Source organism: Stegastes partitus, unplaced genomic scaffold, assembly GCF_000690725.1.
Source record: "Stegastes partitus isolate 25-593 unplaced genomic scaffold, Stegastes_partitus-1.0.2 Scaffold1015, whole genome shotgun sequence".
Lineage (NCBI taxonomy): Eukaryota > Metazoa > Chordata > Actinopteri > Pomacentridae > Stegastes > Stegastes partitus.
In genome coordinates this window covers 30239-47574 of record NW_007578746.1, presented here as the reverse complement: position 1 = coordinate 47574, position 17336 = coordinate 30239, and the positions used below count along the sequence as shown (strand labels likewise).

The window sequence follows — 17336 nt, the reverse complement described above, 5'->3', positions numbered from 1 at the left end:
CTTGCAGCCCCCAATCTAGAACAGTATTGAAAAATGTAAACTACAACAACATTACAGGATTTTGTCATTATTTTACACAACATTACATTGTGCGCACGTGCCAAATAATACATTCACTATGAATTGAATATTGCAAAATGGCACCTTGTGGTCTGATCCATTCTTTGTAAGTGATCTTTTACAGGTGGTCACTGTTGATATAGTACATTGCAGCACTTCTGATCTTTAACCGTTGGTGATGTGTTCATGATCTCTGTGGTTCCGTGCACTAATTGTGTTGAACTCTGGGGTACTCTGGTGCCATTTGCAGTCTCTTCCAGTGATTGTGATACAGTGTGAAAATTATTGTCTGTGGTCACCTCTGTTCATTTGTGGTTTCTGTCATGTAGTGATTTCTGCTGAGTTCTGGTAGTTAAGTGCACTACACGCTGCAGTGATTGAGTCCATGTGGCCGTTTGTGGTGTTTTTTTGGTACTGTGATGGTACTTGCAGAGACTCTAAGTGGTACTGTAGTTTGTAATGATGTCGCAATGATGTAAAACTGATGGAACAAATAGAGAAATGGGATTAAAACTATGTCCACATACAAAATGTGCTTCTTCCTATCAGGGTGACTAAATCACAAACTGGTTGGACTTTTGCAGAAACAAACACAGTGGATAGAGGGAAATAGATGCACTGTGCTGATACATTGAACTGATTTCCCTACTCTGTCAGCAGAGGCGGAGAAACTGTGGGCCACATACAGAGAGAAAGCACAAGAGAAGGAGCGACACTCAGGAAGTTAACAGGGGAAGTTTAGTGGTTTCTTGCGTCATCATTTTTATGCTGCTACTTGTGTGCTGATGCAGAGTGAAGGTAGGAGCTCTGGTGTTTTAACTCGTTCATTTCCTCGTGTTCCCACATTTAAACTCTTTCCTAAAAAGTGAGCAGGTGGATGGGGGATGGCAGCGTAGACGGAGAGCCGAGGCAGGTGTCAGGAGGATGTAAGAGGGTGTGGAGAGAGAGTTTGAACGTCTGTATGAGTCTAAATGTTTCAACGGTGCTCGACTTCCGCTGCAGTGACAACGGGGCCGCAATGGCCGTGACATGCGGGCAGGCAGCAGAGACCAGGCCTGTAATGAACACAGGCCTCATGCTAGGAGCTGCGATTGGAGGCTTCGGTGGCTCCAGCAGCTCAGAGACGCATTATAGTGAGACTGGAGTGAAACGTTCAGGGGCTCAGTTCACTCAATACGAGAAGTACAGAGGCAAGGGTGTGGCCTTTCATTCGAAAATAAATTGAGTGCATCAGGGGGAAGTGGAGAGTCACATATGCACGCTGAGGATTCACAGCAGTTTGTTTGATTTTGGGGGAGACTGATTGTTGTCTGAAACTGCACAAAAACACCGTGTGTTCTGCTTTTGCAGGGTGGAAGACAAACCAAAGTATGTCCTAACGCTCCGGCTTTTACATGTCAGCTCCACTGCAACGCAGCCCACAGAGGAAACAACCTGCACCCAACAACATGCACTGAAGCAAAGGAAGCAGAAGCAGCAGCAGCAGCAGCAGCAGCACAGTCAAATCTCTGAAATGTGCAGTGTCTCCACAAAGTTACATTAGCCAAGTTGGTCAACACCATCCAGCGCAGACAGCCAGAGAAGGTCTCAAACTGAACGGGTTGGTCTGAATGTGAGGTGGAAACAGAACACAGGAAGAGATGCGAAGAGTTCGACGAAAAGGAGCAAACAAAGAGAAGGTGTTTGGATGTGATCTGCTGGAGCATCTGAACGCCTCCTCGCAAGAGAGTAAGTGAACCATCCTCACTGTGAAACATGTACTCTGTTCTGTTTGTTGTACCAGCTTGTTCCAGCGGTGGTTTCCTTTACTGCAGGCATCACGACTCACACCATCCTGTTTAGATCATTGAACTGTATGTTGTCTAACTGAGGAGAATCTATGTAACTGCACTGTGTAAAAGAAACCACAACTATGGATTCAAACTATAATTCACTTGGTAGATTAAAGGTGAGACTGAATATATATTTGTAAACATAAAAACACAGATTGTATCCCCTCAAAAGTTGCTTTACAGCCGGCAGAAGAATCATTCAACAGGACTGATGGAGCTTTTTGTATTTACAGCTATGAATAGATGAGACTATTTCTCACATTTTGAAACTGTTGAGTTTCTCATTTTGCTGTGATATACGTCATTTCAGAGACATTAAACCAAGAAAAAACTGCCAATATTCAGCTACATCTTCGTTAAAACTCACTAAACAGCTTCAACCACACCAGGTTGTCTCTGACGCTTTAAAGAGTAACTCTTGGTCCTGTTACTGCATGCTTTCACTATTATAAGACAATTCTGGTATTTTATTTCTCTTAGGAGTTAATTACAAGTCGTTCCTGTCATTTATCAACATCTAAAGGAGGAGTCTGCTCATCCAGTCACTGAATTTGACACTTTAAAAAAAGGGGGTTAGAAGAGCATTAAATCTGGCACAGACAAACTAAATAATGAGCTAAACACCACCATTCTTTCTTCATACAGATGGGTTTTGCTTTTTTGCTTCAGATAAACACAAGACTCAGAGTCCACTGGGATGCTGCAGGGCTTGTTTTTAGACAAAGCGGCGCTTTGGGTCAAATGCTAGCATGCTGATGTTAAGCAGGTAGAATATTTAGCATGTTCACATTTATAGTTTGGTGTTTGCCAGCTTTGCTAATTAGCAATGAAGTCAAAATACGGCTGATCCTGATGGTAACGTCATTCTGTTTTTAGCTATGTGATCAAATTTTAAGCTCGCATCAACTGAAATTTTGACCTGATGGTGTTGCTCGTTGAAAAGTCGGATGATCATCTAAGTTATTTCCACGAAGAAAAATTGTATTTAGGTCCTTTACTGAAGGAAAAGAACCAATACAGCAATGTAAAAATACTGCATTACAAGTGTAGTGGAGCAGAAAATATAATGTTTCCTTCTTGGAAATACTCAAATAAAGCAAAGGTGCCCTTAAATTTGGTCTTAAGCAAATTGAATAAATGTGTTTGATTACTTTCCATTACTGCTTATTACAGCATAACATGGACACCTATACTAGTTCATCAGACTTTTTACTCACATGTACAAACTGGAACTTCAAAGTGTCAGAAAAATAAATAAGATTCATCCTCTGTGGACCATGACATTTTTTTTGACAATCCACCAAAGAGCCAGAAAATATTACGTCACATCACCATAAATTTAATATCTTGGCTAAAAAAAAATGTTTTTGCAAAATGATATATGTTATAAAATGTTCAAATTACACACTGAAAAAATATTTATTTTCACATTTGGTTTTAAATGATGCCATTATTCATGCTGCTCCACATGTGATGATTTGGTAATACATATTTATCATAGATTTTATGTATAATATATTTCACAACGATGCTGCTGCTGCTGCGTAACAATAATGTTTACAAAAAGTCAAAAAAATCCCCTCTTTGCTGGAACTTTGTTGTTTTGTTATGTGATGAAAATTAAAATGAAACAACCACAAATTACCTTCCAATCATTAATGTCTCCTCCATTTAAACTCCACTGAGGTGTGGAGGCTTTATGTAAAGTTCAGCTGAGAAATAAATGAGTTGTTAACAAGATAACAGTAAAGGTATGTTTTTGTTTTCATAAAAACATATAGGAAATATTAGATATATCATAAATGGTGCATACTGAAACATAAAGACAAAATGTCTATATTCATATTAAAAACTTACAAATTGAGCATGCTGCATTCTATTATTCTATTATTCTGTTATTCTGTATGTTATTAATCTTCTCCCACAGTTCCTCAGGTGTTGCGATGCTGCAGTGAGTTTGTGGAGCACAATGGGATCGTGGATGGAATCTACAGGCTGTCTGGAGTGTCGTCCAACATTCAGAAGCTCAGGTAAGCTGTGTGCTGCTCTCTAAGTTTACAATATGCCCCAACAAGGTTTTGATCAGGTTTTTGTGTGACGTTGATGCACTTCTAAAGTGACCGTGTGTTTGCATAAAACCAGGGGGGAGTTTGAGAACGACGGGAATCCGGACCTGAACAAGGATGTGTACTTGCAGGACATCCACTGTGTCAGCTCTCTGTGCAAAGCTTATTTCAGAGAGCTGCCAAACCCTCTGCTCACGTACCAGCTGTACGACAAGTTCGCTGTGAGTATCTGCACTGCAATGACAGTAGATCCAGATCCCACTTGGAATACAGAATACAGGTCCTTAAGTTCAGTACAGCTCTCTTTTTTTTCCCAATAAAATGATGAATTGAAAAACATTTATGCCAGATTTATCTGCTTCCAGCATCTTAAATGTGGATAATTTCTGATTTTGTTACTCCCCAATGACAGTAACCTGAATATCTTTGGGCTGTGGATGAACAAATTTGAGGACATAATCTTGGACTTTGGGAAACACCATTTTATTACTTTTTACAACTATTGATTGAGTCGCAATGAAAACAGTTGTTATTTGTGGTCCGAATAATGTCCTAGATTAAACTGGAACAAGAACTTTGCTTCTTGAAAAAAAAGAAAACAATGATTTCATTCTTATTCCTACAGGAGGCTGTTGCCATCCAGCTGGAGGAGGAGCGGCTGGTTAAGATCAGAGATGTGCTGAAAGAACTACCAGCACCACATTACAGGTACACGGCCTCCTCTACTCATATAAAGCACCCTTTTCACCTAAACTCACATGGAAACCTGTATTTTATTCCTTGAAGGAGGAAACAGTCATCGTCAAACATTGCCAACAGTTTATTATTTTACTGTGAGATTTGGGCCTTTTGCAAATGTCCACATATTTTAGAAAAAAGCTCCTCAAGCTACCTGGATGCTTCTTTGTTAATAGAGTTTGGATTTGGTAACATCCTATAAATGTAGGTTTTAGGACTTGGGAGGTATTAGGACTTTAGGTAGCACTTGTGCAGATAAGAACCTTAGACCAGTGACCCCTGAAGAAACCTGTGGTTGATGAATAAGTCTTTATTTCAACTCATTGCCCCATTTTTAAAATGGTGGCTGTAAACCATGTTTTTAATACTTCAGTGTAATAAATGAGAATGATAAACAACCTCTAAATGCATGTAAACCATTGGATAAAATGGAAAATTGTTCTGCTGCTTTGGTTCACTCTCATCACCGTCATGGTGTCATTTATGGCGGCAGTAGGCATCTCGTGTTTGCAAAAAAGCTTTAAAAAGTCTGTGCAGCCATTGTAGTCCAAGTTGTACCACCAAACAGCAGCTAGACACAGTGAGCTGGTGCACACTGCAGACAATTAAACAGTTACAGCCAGATATTTCCATCAGGAGTGGGTAGAGATCAAAAACAGAGCTAAATAAAAAAAAGAGCGAGTATGGACCAAAAACACGACTCCAAATGTTGGTTTGTTACTTCTGGATATGTAAATAAAGAACTGTTTGCTAATAAGTTTTCCAGTTTAACCCTTTGAACCCCCAAATCTGCTGAAATCACTCACATAACACCAAACAGGAGGAATCGCTGGATTTTCAACTTTCAGAGAGTCCTTTAACTAAACTGTGCTAATCTTTCAGGAAAACGTCTCACGTTATTCTATATGTTTTGCTAAAAATCCACCAAAAATAAACACTTCACAAAAAAATAAATGAATAAATAAATCTTCACTTCTCGGGCAACCGTTAAGCCACGACTGTCTTAGCTGTGACTGGCACTCGACAAAAGTTCAGAGAGTTTTCAGCTGAACTGCAGGCTGTGTTTACACAGAGTAGATAAAGGACAACAGGAAGAGACAAAGAGGAAAATAAAAGGTGCTTGATCATTAAAATAAATGCAGAATGGCTCAAAAACAGTACAGAGAGGAACAAGCTGTTGGAAGATACATTTAACATGGTGAAATATCTTTCTGGAATTGATGTGCAGAGCATTTTGTAAAAAAAAAAAGGAAGTAAGTAGTAAAATATCATGTGGAGCCAATTGTTTTCTCCAGTGTTGGTAGCAACTGTGGGCACTTTGAAAAATGTTGTATGTGTTGGTTGTAGTTTTCAACTTCAACCTTGTGTTTTTGTTTGTTTGTTTTTAATGATTTATAGTACAATAACTATTACACTGCACAAAAGATAACATCTCTCAGTTCTCTCTACTTCTAGCCATGCTTGTGTTTCCATAGAGGTGCAGGACTCGTTAGTGAAATGTGACAGGATATTATAATGTCCTATTTAATGTTAACAGTTCTTTTATGCAAATGTTTTATTCTTGTTTTATTCTTGTTTTATTGAGTCTCTTTTAACCTTTTCTTTTATTTGCTGGTTCGGCTCCCTCACTGTTGAAAACAAAAACAGATTACAAGGTATTGTGAGGCTGTGTGGAAAAATAGCAGGGACGAACCTAAATAACTTGACAGCCCTACATCAAATCAGATTATTAGCCAAGGCCCGTTTAGTCGCCGCAGACCAGAGCCATCCCTTGGCCCACTGGTTACAATTACTTCCGCTGGGGCGCAGGTATGTTCTGCCAAAGTGCAGGACCAATAGATATAAATTTTCTTTTGTCCCTGCTGCTATTTCCCTGTTAAACAAGTGATCAGTCTTGTCTTTTCTCTGTTGTTTTCTGTTGTTGTTGTTGCATGTGTGATTGTGGCAGTGACTGTCTCATTGCTGGCTGCACAAAAATTTCCCCACGGGGATATTAAAGATTTTTGAACTTGAACTATTTGTGCTTCAGGACTCTTCAGTTTCTGATGCGTCATCTCGTCAAAATGGCTTCGTATTCCTCAGAGACCAACATGCACGCCAGGAACCTCGCCATCGTCTGGGCTCCCAACCTGCTCAGGTGTGTTTATATCACAGATCATGTGCTGTTGTCATTTCTGCAAGACACTGCCTGCTTTTACTCCGCAAGAAAACACTAAACCTGATTAGATTTTGTGTAATTTAACAAATAAATTCCAAGTTTTCCTTTTGCTCCTTCTTCTTCCTGCTCTGTCCTTTCATTCTGCTCATTCATCTATACGTTGACTTATTCCTTCTTGTCCAATCTTCTTTCCTCATTCAATCACTAAACCAATCCATCGATCTGCATGTGAAGGTCGAAGGACATCGAGGCGTCTGGATTCAACGGTACAGCAGCCTTCATGGAGGTCAGGGTTCAGTCCATCGTGGTGGAGTTTATCCTCACACACGTCCCTCAGCTGTTTCCCGAACAAGGTCACAACACAAACATGTCACACGTCACACCATCACACACAGACGTCTACCTCTGCCTCACCTGTGTGGTCTGCTTTATTCAGGTGTGTCAAACGAGAGGAGGAAGTCCCTCCCTTCGCCGACAGCCGTTCCCAATCAGGACGAAGCCTTCTTCAAGTCCGGTCACACTCAGCCGATCGCCAACTTCGGGAACATCAGTCCAGGAGATGGTCCTCTTCGTATTCGACCCTACCACGCGATCATCGAGGGCACAGACAAGTGAGCAGATCATCCGTTTATCATCACATCGTGTGCATTACACTCCTAGTGATTAGCTACGCTGTTACAGTAACACATTTAGAGAAGGTTGAACTGCTGTCAGGCTTATCTCAGGTGTATCATATTCACGTTTCATTCAACCTGCGTAGTGTTTACAACGTGTGCTAAAACTCTGACATGAAACCCGCACCGTAAATGTCTCACTCTCGCCAGGAGGAAAGGATCTCTCAAAGGCAGGAAGTGGATGTCCATCTTCAACATTGGAGGACGGTTTCCTGACCCCCGGAGGAGACACAAACACTCAGCCAAAGGTACAAAACCCTCACATGGACATGAGTTGTAGCAAAAAATCCATAAATCTTCCTTCATTATCTATCTAGTAATTTCTCAATGCTGTTATTTTATATATACAAACTGTATGACTGATCCAAAAACAAAGATTTGTTGCTCGGCAGAGGAGGAGTTGATGTTCTGTTCAAAACTGTGAATTTAGGGTTAAAATTTGTAATCCAAGTCAAACGTTTGATTTGGAAACACATCTGTGCAGGAGGTTTAACTTTAGCTGCTTCCCTCTCTTCTCATTCATAATTATCCCCTCAAAAATTGTTCTTTTTGTTTCAGAGAAAGAAATTACTCCTTTGAGACCCGCAAGAAGCATGGACTCCCTGAGCACCCCGACTTTTCCAGCTGAAGGTAGCCTTTTCTGAAGCAAGTTACATCTGATTTTGAGCGATAAATAAATGCTGTCAACATTTCAAATAATTTTAAATCTACACTCGTGACTCTAGGTGCTCCTACAGTGATTTTAGGCAGCGTCATATTGCCAAAAAAAATTCATTTACTCAAGCATAATGCATAATGGATATTTTTGTTTATGAAATTATCGCCAGGAATAAACAGAACGCATAGATGTCTGTCAAACTGGGTGCCACAGACTTTGCCTTTACTACTCTGAAACAAATACAGTAATTAGTAAAGGAGACTATGGATTTATATGCCTTGTGTAAACTGATAAAGTTAAAAACCTGTAACTGTGAATAAACCTAAAATTAATATTTAAAAAAAAAGAAGAAATTCTTGTTAAGGTGGAACATTTTGCCCTTTTATAAGGGAACACATGATAGAATGTTCTTCTGTAAAACATTTCCACAATGATAACAAAGGAAGGATGTTCTCAGTGGAACATACAGAAAAGATGTAATGTTCTAAATAAAACGTTCCTGTCGTGATGTATTCAGAAAGGTGGAACATTCTGCCTGTAATGTTCTGAAGACATTTTGAGGATGTTATCGAGGGAACACATTGTAGAATCTATGAAATGTTCCCACAACGTTCAACAGTTTCACACGATAACAAAGGAAAAACGTTCTCAGTGCAGCATACTTTGAGAACTTAACAGGTCTAACAGTTTTATCATCGTACATTTTCAGAACATGATTCGTTGTCTGACCTTTTGGCAGAACATTCTGGGAACTAAAAGAAAACTTCCTGCTCAAAACATTCGCAGAAGTTTTTCAGGATGTTTTCGAAATAAAAGCCTGTCTTTCAAATATTCACGAGAATTATCTGATCTGAGGTCACTAGGACTGATTCAAGTAATTATTTGCAGAACAGATTCCAGAAACAGTTTTTGTTACGATACAAATTCACTGACTGAACCGTTTCATCCCACATCTTGTTTATTCATTACACTTCAGGTTCCAGACGTTCTGCCCAGCGTCCTCCTTCCACCCACATGTCTCCCATCGTCGCTCAACCACCTCCGTCTGCCCCAGATGTCTCAGTATCTGGAGGTGCAATAGGCAACAGTGAATACGCTGTGACCTACCGCAGGGGAACTGGTTTAGTAAGCGGAGGCGCAGGAACTCAGGGAACGTACACAGCTCTCGACCCAGAAGGTTTAGGGATCCCAGGAAACGAGGGCGTCCAGTCCAGATCCCCGGGACTTTCCACTAAAGTCGGCCGAAGGGCAGCCATGCACATCACGGGGCCCACCATAGTTACTGTGCCACTACATATCACCTCCAACCTGGCGTTAGGGGTTCTGCAGGGGGGTGGCAGCGACAGGGTCATCCACAGGGGAAGAGATAAGGATGGAGGGGACAGGGTGGAGGGTAAGGAGGGAGGAGAGAAGGCGGAAAAGAAGGAAAGCAGAGGAGTGGAACGGAAGGTGGAAGAAGGTAGGAAGGATAAGGCAGAAGACAAAAGTCAAAACAGGGAAGGAGTTGTGGTTGTGGAGGGGAGTGCAGCGGCAGCAGGTGGTGCTGGCGAGGAAAAAGGTGAAGAAGCAGAAGAGGAGGAAGGCGAGGAGGTGAGGGGAGATTGTGAGTCGAAGCAGGAGGAGCCGATGGAAGGTCAAAGTGTGTCCAGAGAGCAGCGGAACAAAAGCCTCAACTCCAACACCGAGGGAGACGCTGCAGATGATGACCAAGATGAATATATGGGTAACTACACGTGTTTCACCTTCACTTTAAATACCAGGGCTGCAAATAATGACTGCTTTCAATATGATTTATACTTTGACTTTTGGACTTCTGGAATATCGCAGTAATTATTGGATATATTGTCGTAAATCTGGTGCAGATAGTCTCGGTCTCCACTGGATAAACCCTGTAATGACTTTGTTTATTCCCTGACTTTTCCTCTACACTCTAAAAAATAACGTGTGGCATCAGCAAAACAATTACCACAACTGTTTGCATCAGTCTCTCGGAATAAATAGTCCAGTTTTCCTGACAAACATAGTTGTCTGATTTTGACATTAGCTACAGTTTTAGCCTGTTTTTTTGTGTAAATGTATGCTATTTTTTTTACAGAATTAGGGGCAAGTTATTATCTGTAATTTCACCAAACAGGCAAATTCTGTAAAATCTTTGTTTAAAGAATTATTAACCTTTTTTTCAGCCCCTAATATACATACAGCTTAGTTCAAATAAGAGCAAATCTCTACAAAATAATGATTTTTTTGCTGATTTAAATGTTGTTGTTTTTTAAAAATACATTTTTATTTTCCAGTCAAATGCTAGAAAGTGCACCAAATCAATGTTCGCTCATTTCTAAACTGTATTAATAGACATGAAAGGAAGGGAACCGGCTGATCTTCAGCCTGCAGCGACTCAACACAGCGACGACGGCGTGTTTGAAGCCTCTGACATCCTCAACTCAACGGAGGTGCAGGAGGACGACCAGGAGCTGTCAGGCTACGTTCAGGACAGCTTTGAATTCCTGGACCAAATGGACTGCAGCGTCCTGGACCACATGGACTGCAGTGTGTCCTATCAGGTGTGTGCTGTTGTGTCGGTAGAGAAAAGGTTTTAGGGTTGCACATATTCCTGAACACATGGGAATAAAAGATCGTAGGAAGAGAACAGCAACGTTTTTCTAACATTTTATTGTCACTTTAATTGACATCGAGCTAAGAGTAAGCAGAAATAAGAACACACTTTGGTGGGAATATGTGTTGATGATATGTAGTATCTGCACAGCCAAATGAAAATACAGAAGTAGGCACTATGGCTGGTAACAGATGGAGATAGTGCTTCTTCCCCCTCTCTCTATTGATATAGACTATACCGTAGACCATAGGCTTTGTATAAAAGATGAACATGGCCTCCAGGTCTGAAAAATGAAGCCAAAGCAGAAGTGTCTTAAACCTGCATTCTTTCTAGCAGCCAGCAGGGGGCAACTCTTCTAGTTTTGCAATTGTACAGAAATCTGTGAGAAAATTATCGTACTTCTCACCTGATCTGTTACCTCAGTAAACATTTCCCCCAGAAGTTGCTGGTCTTAATTGCTAGTTTCACATCTTCTTCAATACAGTAGGATGTTAATTTTGTAAATTATAGTCTCATTTAGCATTAAATAGACGATACAGCAGCATACGTGTTAGCACAACCATACTGGTGTAAATCATGACCTTGGTCCTCAGTCAGATTGACCCCTTGCTTCTCATGTCAGGTTTCCTAAAAGCAAAATGTTGACAGGCAAATGTTTATGTAGAAACTTACCTTTTTTACACCCTTTTTCTTGTGCCTTTTCACGTGCCAGGTGAATGAGTTCTCCGTTGAACCTCCTGGACACTCAGACGATGAGTACGAAGTCATGGAACAAGCTCAACCTCCCCATCTCCCTGCAGAGCTACTCTTGGCTGAAGCTGAACCACACAACCAGACCGAGTTAAAGCCACACAGACCGCTCAGCATCGACATCCCCAGTCGACACACTAAATCCCTCAGCTTGCCTTACATGACTTCACCGATCCACGGACCGGAGGACTCTTGCTCTGAGGAGGAGGATGTAGACGACAACTTTGATGATAATAATTACAGCAGTGATGACGACGATGAGAGCATGTTTATTAAAAGCCTTCCAACAGATTTTTTTTTAAGCACTCTGGCCGGGTTTGAACCCGACGCTGACAGATCCACAACTGATTCTGCGCATCACCTACAGAGCTCTGAGGAAAGAGACTGTCAGACACTGAGCCCTGAACTTTCTGCATGTAAAGAAACAACTACTGGAGATCAGGAAAAGGTGAAACGAGAAGAAGATGAAGACAAAGTGGAAGAAAAGCGGATAACAACAAATGAAGAGGAAGCTCACCAAGGACCAGACCAGCAGGATGACGATATGGAAAGGTGAAAACTGATTTCAGATTGGAACATATAACATAAACTCAGTTCCCAACCTTAACTTTAATTAATTGCATATGATTAAATACACCTTTAAAGCTTTAATCATTATTTCATATTGAAAATTGATTAAAACTACAAATACTAGAGATGAAGCAACACATAATTAAAACCATGCAGTGCCTTAGTATCTTGAACTTCAGTGTTTTTGCTGTACAGCTCTACTGCAGTGGTTTTGTAGCCGTTTCCAGCAGAAACAAACACATTTATCACCCAAAAGAAAATGATAATCTCAAAAATAACTGCCCAGACACATGAAGCAATCAGCTGCTGAAACATTTAGCAGCTACAGATCCAAATATTTCCATCATAAGTTGATGGGGAAAAGGAGACTGAATACGGGACATAAGTTTATCAAGAGGTCAAAACATTTTTCCAGACGAATGATAAAGTTGCTCGGTGTGTGCTAGATGCCTAAATAGCTCATGGAACTGACACATTTTCAGTACACACTTTAGAAGTGGTAATATATCAGTGTTGAGTTTTTTATTGATGCACGCTGCTTCTTACGAGAGCATGCTGAATTAAGAAACTAAATATACTTCCACTCATTTTAGCACATCAAAGTTTTACTGCTGAACTTCACTTGGTCTGATATGACCAGTAGCTAATTGTTAGCGAATAATACCAGCAAGTTTACAGACGCTACTGCATCAGTTTGCACACTTTGAAGTCTGTTTGTAGGATTTAGGGAGATATGCTGGGAGAAATAGAATATATTATACATGATTATGTTTTCACTAGTGGGTAGTCAACTAAAAATTAGAATTGCTGTTTATTCATTGGGTTTGAATAAGCATTCCATGACTTCATAGGGAGTAGGTGTTCTTGCAGCGCTATGTTTCAACAGTAGGCCAGAGCAAACAAACCCAACAGTGACTCTACAGAAGGCCTTTCGTGTTTTTAAATTTTTTTTTTTGAACAACCACTATAAGTTCTTCTACAGTGTGGAAGGAAAAAGGGAGAGAAAAGGGGTCTCCAGTTGGTTGCAATGTAAAACTTTACCACTAGATGCCAGTAAATGTTACGCACTAGTCCTTAAGACGCTCCTGTGATTGGTTACTATGACCACAGTATTCTTTGGTCAACAAAAGAGCATAACTTTATTTTACAGACTGTCTAAGAAGTATCTAAAAATGACACTTTTTGCGTCACAAAATGCACGATAGCTACTCCCATGGACTGTATATAAAAGATGGATGTAGCCTCCAGGTCTACAAACTGAAGCCAAACTGAGGTAAGCTTGCAATCCTTTTAATAGTCAGCAGGGGGCGACTCTTCTGTTTGTGCGATTGTACAAAAGTCTATTGGGAAATTATTTTACTTCTCACTTGATTTATTAGCTCAGCAAACTTTTTCCCTCTGGGTTTCTGGTCTCAATCACTAGTTTCACGTCCTCTTCAATACAGCATGGTGTCAATTTTGTAAATTATGGTTCCATTTAGAGTAAAATAGGTGATAAAGCTGCATATGCATCATTGGGTCTTCAGTCAGATTGACCTCTCGCCCTGTATTTAGTAGTTGCCAAAGTAAGATGTCAACAGGCATTCCCGAACTTCAAGCTTCAAAGTGATATTCCACAAACCAAATGGGTGAAGTCACAAACCCAATCAAAAAGTTGACCTATAATGGGATCATGAAATTAAATTTAAAGTGAAGTTGAACTACTGACAAATATTTAAAAAAGGGAGACTTGTTTGTTTCACTCAAAGGTTTTTCAAGGTTACATTAAATAGTTTCTGCAAAATAACTGCAAAAAACCTAACTTTCAACCATTTCTTTGAAAATCTAGATATGCTGCTCTTCTTTGTGCCCACTTTGTACTCTGTAGATGACTTTTTGTACTCTGTAGATGACTTTTTTTTTGTCATTTATCTGCAGCAGAGAAACAGAGGAACACCTGAGCAGCCTGACAGATGCGCCAAGTGAAAAATCTCTCACTTTAGAGGAATCAGCACCCTGCTGTGAAGATCTTCCGCTGCCGAGCGACGAGGACAACCACGAATCAAGCTCTGCGGCTGACATCAAAGTCGAGGAGGAGATTGAAATTTCACCTCGAGATGAGCTTTGTGCTGCACAGCCAGAAACTGCTCATGTTTCATTAGAGGAGTCCGGGGACTTTTCTGAAATGACATCCAGTAGTTGTGTTAGAGAGGAGACACGCTGTGGGGAAGCAGAGGACAGCACGGTAGACAAAGAGATAGACGACATGTGCCAGCAGTTTCTTCTGGAAATACAAGAAAGCAATGAAATTGTGCGGGAAGAACCCACAGAGGGAGCTGGTGAGGAAACAGATGAAGAGCAGGAGAGTGCAATCTGTAGGACAAACAGTGACATTTGGGATGAACTTGAGGACGTTATATGTGAAGTGATAGAGGACAAGGAAAATGAGCAGTCTGAGAGGGAGGGTGTAGCTGGACAGGCAGATGTGGTCAAAGAGGAGGAGGAAGGAGATCAGACAGCAAAGGTTTTAGAAGAGAAGATGGTGGAAGTTCAACAAGAAGAGAGAAACAAGACAGACGTGAGAACAGAGGCAGAGGATGAGAGTAAGCTGACAGACCCAGAGGAAGATGAAACTTGCCTTCCAAAGAAAAGTGAGTTAGAACAAACAACCGAGGAGAAACAGGCCTTCAGTGAAGAAGCACAGCATCACGACGGAGGAGAAGTGATTTCAAAACAGCCAGAAAAAGAGAACAATGACGATGAGCAACGCAGGACAGAGCCGAGTGCAGATAAACAACTAAAGGAGGTCAGATCTGATACGACGAAAGAGAGCACAAAGTGTGAGAGAAGCGACCTCGGAGGCGTCGGGAGGCAGCTGGTCGTCTCCAAACAGCCCAAAGTTTACCAAGTAAAAGCGGTGCCGGTGGTGCCTCCGAAGCCTCAGCACTGCAAAATCACGGCGTTGACAATCCGGCAACAGCAGCAGCAGCAAAGAGGGAGGAGAGAAAACTCAGCCAGAGTCCCGACAGAGCAGGAAAGAGTCTGTGCAGCAGAACAGGTGAGAGACGACGAGAGGAACGAGAAGCCGACGCTCAGAGGGGGCGACAGGGAGCGACGGAGGGACGGGACCGAAGGCGCCGCCAGCAGAAACAGCCCCCTCAGCATGTGTTTCGATGAGGCCGTCGCCATAGCAACCATGAGGCGGGAAAAGGAGAGAGCGCGAGAAGGAGATGGAGATGCAGACGGGTCGGGGAAGTGAAGTGCAGCAAACGTTTCTGTACAGTATATCGATTTAAACATATGTTTCTGTACAAACTATGTAGCATAAAAGGCTGTGTTTTCTTATGTTGCCTGAGGATTGTGTTTCAGTATAACTTACAGGATTGCTCATCTAATGCAGCTGAAGATGTTTAAGGTGGTGCAGTCAGGAAACTAGTAGTTTTTTTTCAGTATATTTGGGAGAAAAGACTTTTTCCCATTAGTTAGAAGGTTAAATAGGACAAAGAGACGATGACTGATATGCAACAGAGGAATTAAAGGAGAAGTTCTGCTTCAACACCAACAAACTGCATTTTTTTTTTCATCTAAACTTGTGTGAAGTCTGTAAAACAAAACATCCCATATGTTTAAGTCAATTTAGATCTAAAAATTTAAACGTTTTCATTGTTAAATATATTGCAATATTCTCACTATAGAATATTTTCTAATTATAAAGTGAATATGTATATAAACCGTTTATAAAGAAAAAGGTTGGCAAATATAGAGCGAGATGAAGAATTAAATGTTTTATTACACTGAATATAATTTCTGCAGGAGTTTTTTGGATTGTGTGAATAAAAACATTTTCAAGACAATAACGGTCCTTTGTTTTTTTTTCAACCCAACTTTAATCTTTATGTTTTATAATTTAGATGTTCCTGGAACAAGTATCACATAACATATACTCACAATAGAGCTGAAGAATCCATGTTAGTATTATTATATTAGTATGTCCCTGACATTTGATCTGGACACCGAAAAGTGTAAATGTTATTGGAAATTATTTGTTGTGGAAAAAACGTGTGCACGATTAACTGATAAACTCACTGAACGACAAATTTCTTATTGCTGACACTAAATAGATGCCAAATTAATAAATAAATAAATTAGATTGGAAATGATTATTGGGAGAGAGAAAAGACAGAAAAGAACAAAGGAGCTGCTTAAGGAGACATACAACTGGCAGCAACTTTTTAAATGATATTTTTCTTCAATCATGTCTTTGTTCATACGAATGGAAAGAAAACATCCCTAATACACATTTAGGGGTTCATTTTACTACATTCTGTCTATTTGCATCTGTAGATTTCAATTATATATATATACGGGCTGCAAGGTGGCGCAGTTGGTAGCACTGTTGCCTCACAGCAAGAAGGTCGCCAGTTCGTGTTCCGGTCCCCGTGCAGCGTGGGTTCTCTCCGGGTTCTCTGGCTTCCTCCCACAAGTCCAAAAACATGTTGAGGTTAATTGGTGATTCTAAATTGTCCGTAGGTGTGAATGTGAGTGTGCTTGGTTGTCTGTCTCTAAGTGTGGCCCTGTGATAGACTGGTGACCTGTCCAGGTGAACCTGCCTTCACCCTGAGTCAGCTGGGATAGACTCCAGCCCCCCACGACCCTAGTGAGGATTAAGCAGAATATAGATAATGGATGGATATATACACACACATTTGAAAGCAGAAGTTTACATATACTGTATAAAAATACATAAAACCTTTATTTCTCTCACTATCTGACATTAAATCAGACAAAACTTTTCCTGTTTTAGGTCAGTTAGGATTACCATAATTAAACCAAAAGTTTAGTCTTATTTAATGTCAGCCAGTTAGGAAAAAAAGGTTTTTATGTCTTTTTATACAGTGTATGTAAACTTCTGCTTTCAACTGTCTGCTCTGGAAAATGATATATACACTGCACACTGAATTTCTCCTTATAAACTCTTGTGCTTAAACGCGCTATGTAAATAAAGCTATCATTACTATTATTAAATATTATTGATATTATTATTATTATTAGTAGTAGTAGTAGTACTAGTAGTAGTAGTAGTAGTGGTTGTCGTAGTAGTAAAGTCAAGTAGAAGTTCCTAAGACAATTATATATAATAATGGCTATTATATTGTTTATTTATTTTTCAATTTTTTCTCCATGTTTGTTTATAGATATTTTCTTGCTAACTAAAATCTAACTACAACTAAAAGTAA

General features: G+C 40.3%; 1 protein-coding gene across 1 annotated transcript; it reads left to right on the top strand.

Moving 5' to 3' along the window:
• Positions 1-801: 801 nt before the first annotated feature.
• Positions 802-15956, top strand: si:dkeyp-68b7.12 (probable serine/threonine-protein kinase kinX). Its single transcript, XM_008295010.1, has 14 exons — positions 802-858; positions 1411-1788; positions 3820-3922; positions 4035-4179; positions 4584-4666; positions 6726-6833; positions 7089-7207; positions 7291-7465; positions 7679-7776; positions 8087-8158; positions 9163-9909; positions 10539-10747; positions 11513-12102; positions 14038-15956. Exons 2-14 carry the CDS (start codon positions 1701-1703, stop codon positions 15356-15358), a joined length of 3858 nt encoding a protein of 1285 aa, XP_008293232.1. The 5' UTR covers positions 802-858; positions 1411-1700; the 3' UTR covers positions 15359-15956.
• The last annotated feature ends 1380 nt before the right edge of the window (positions 15957-17336 follow it).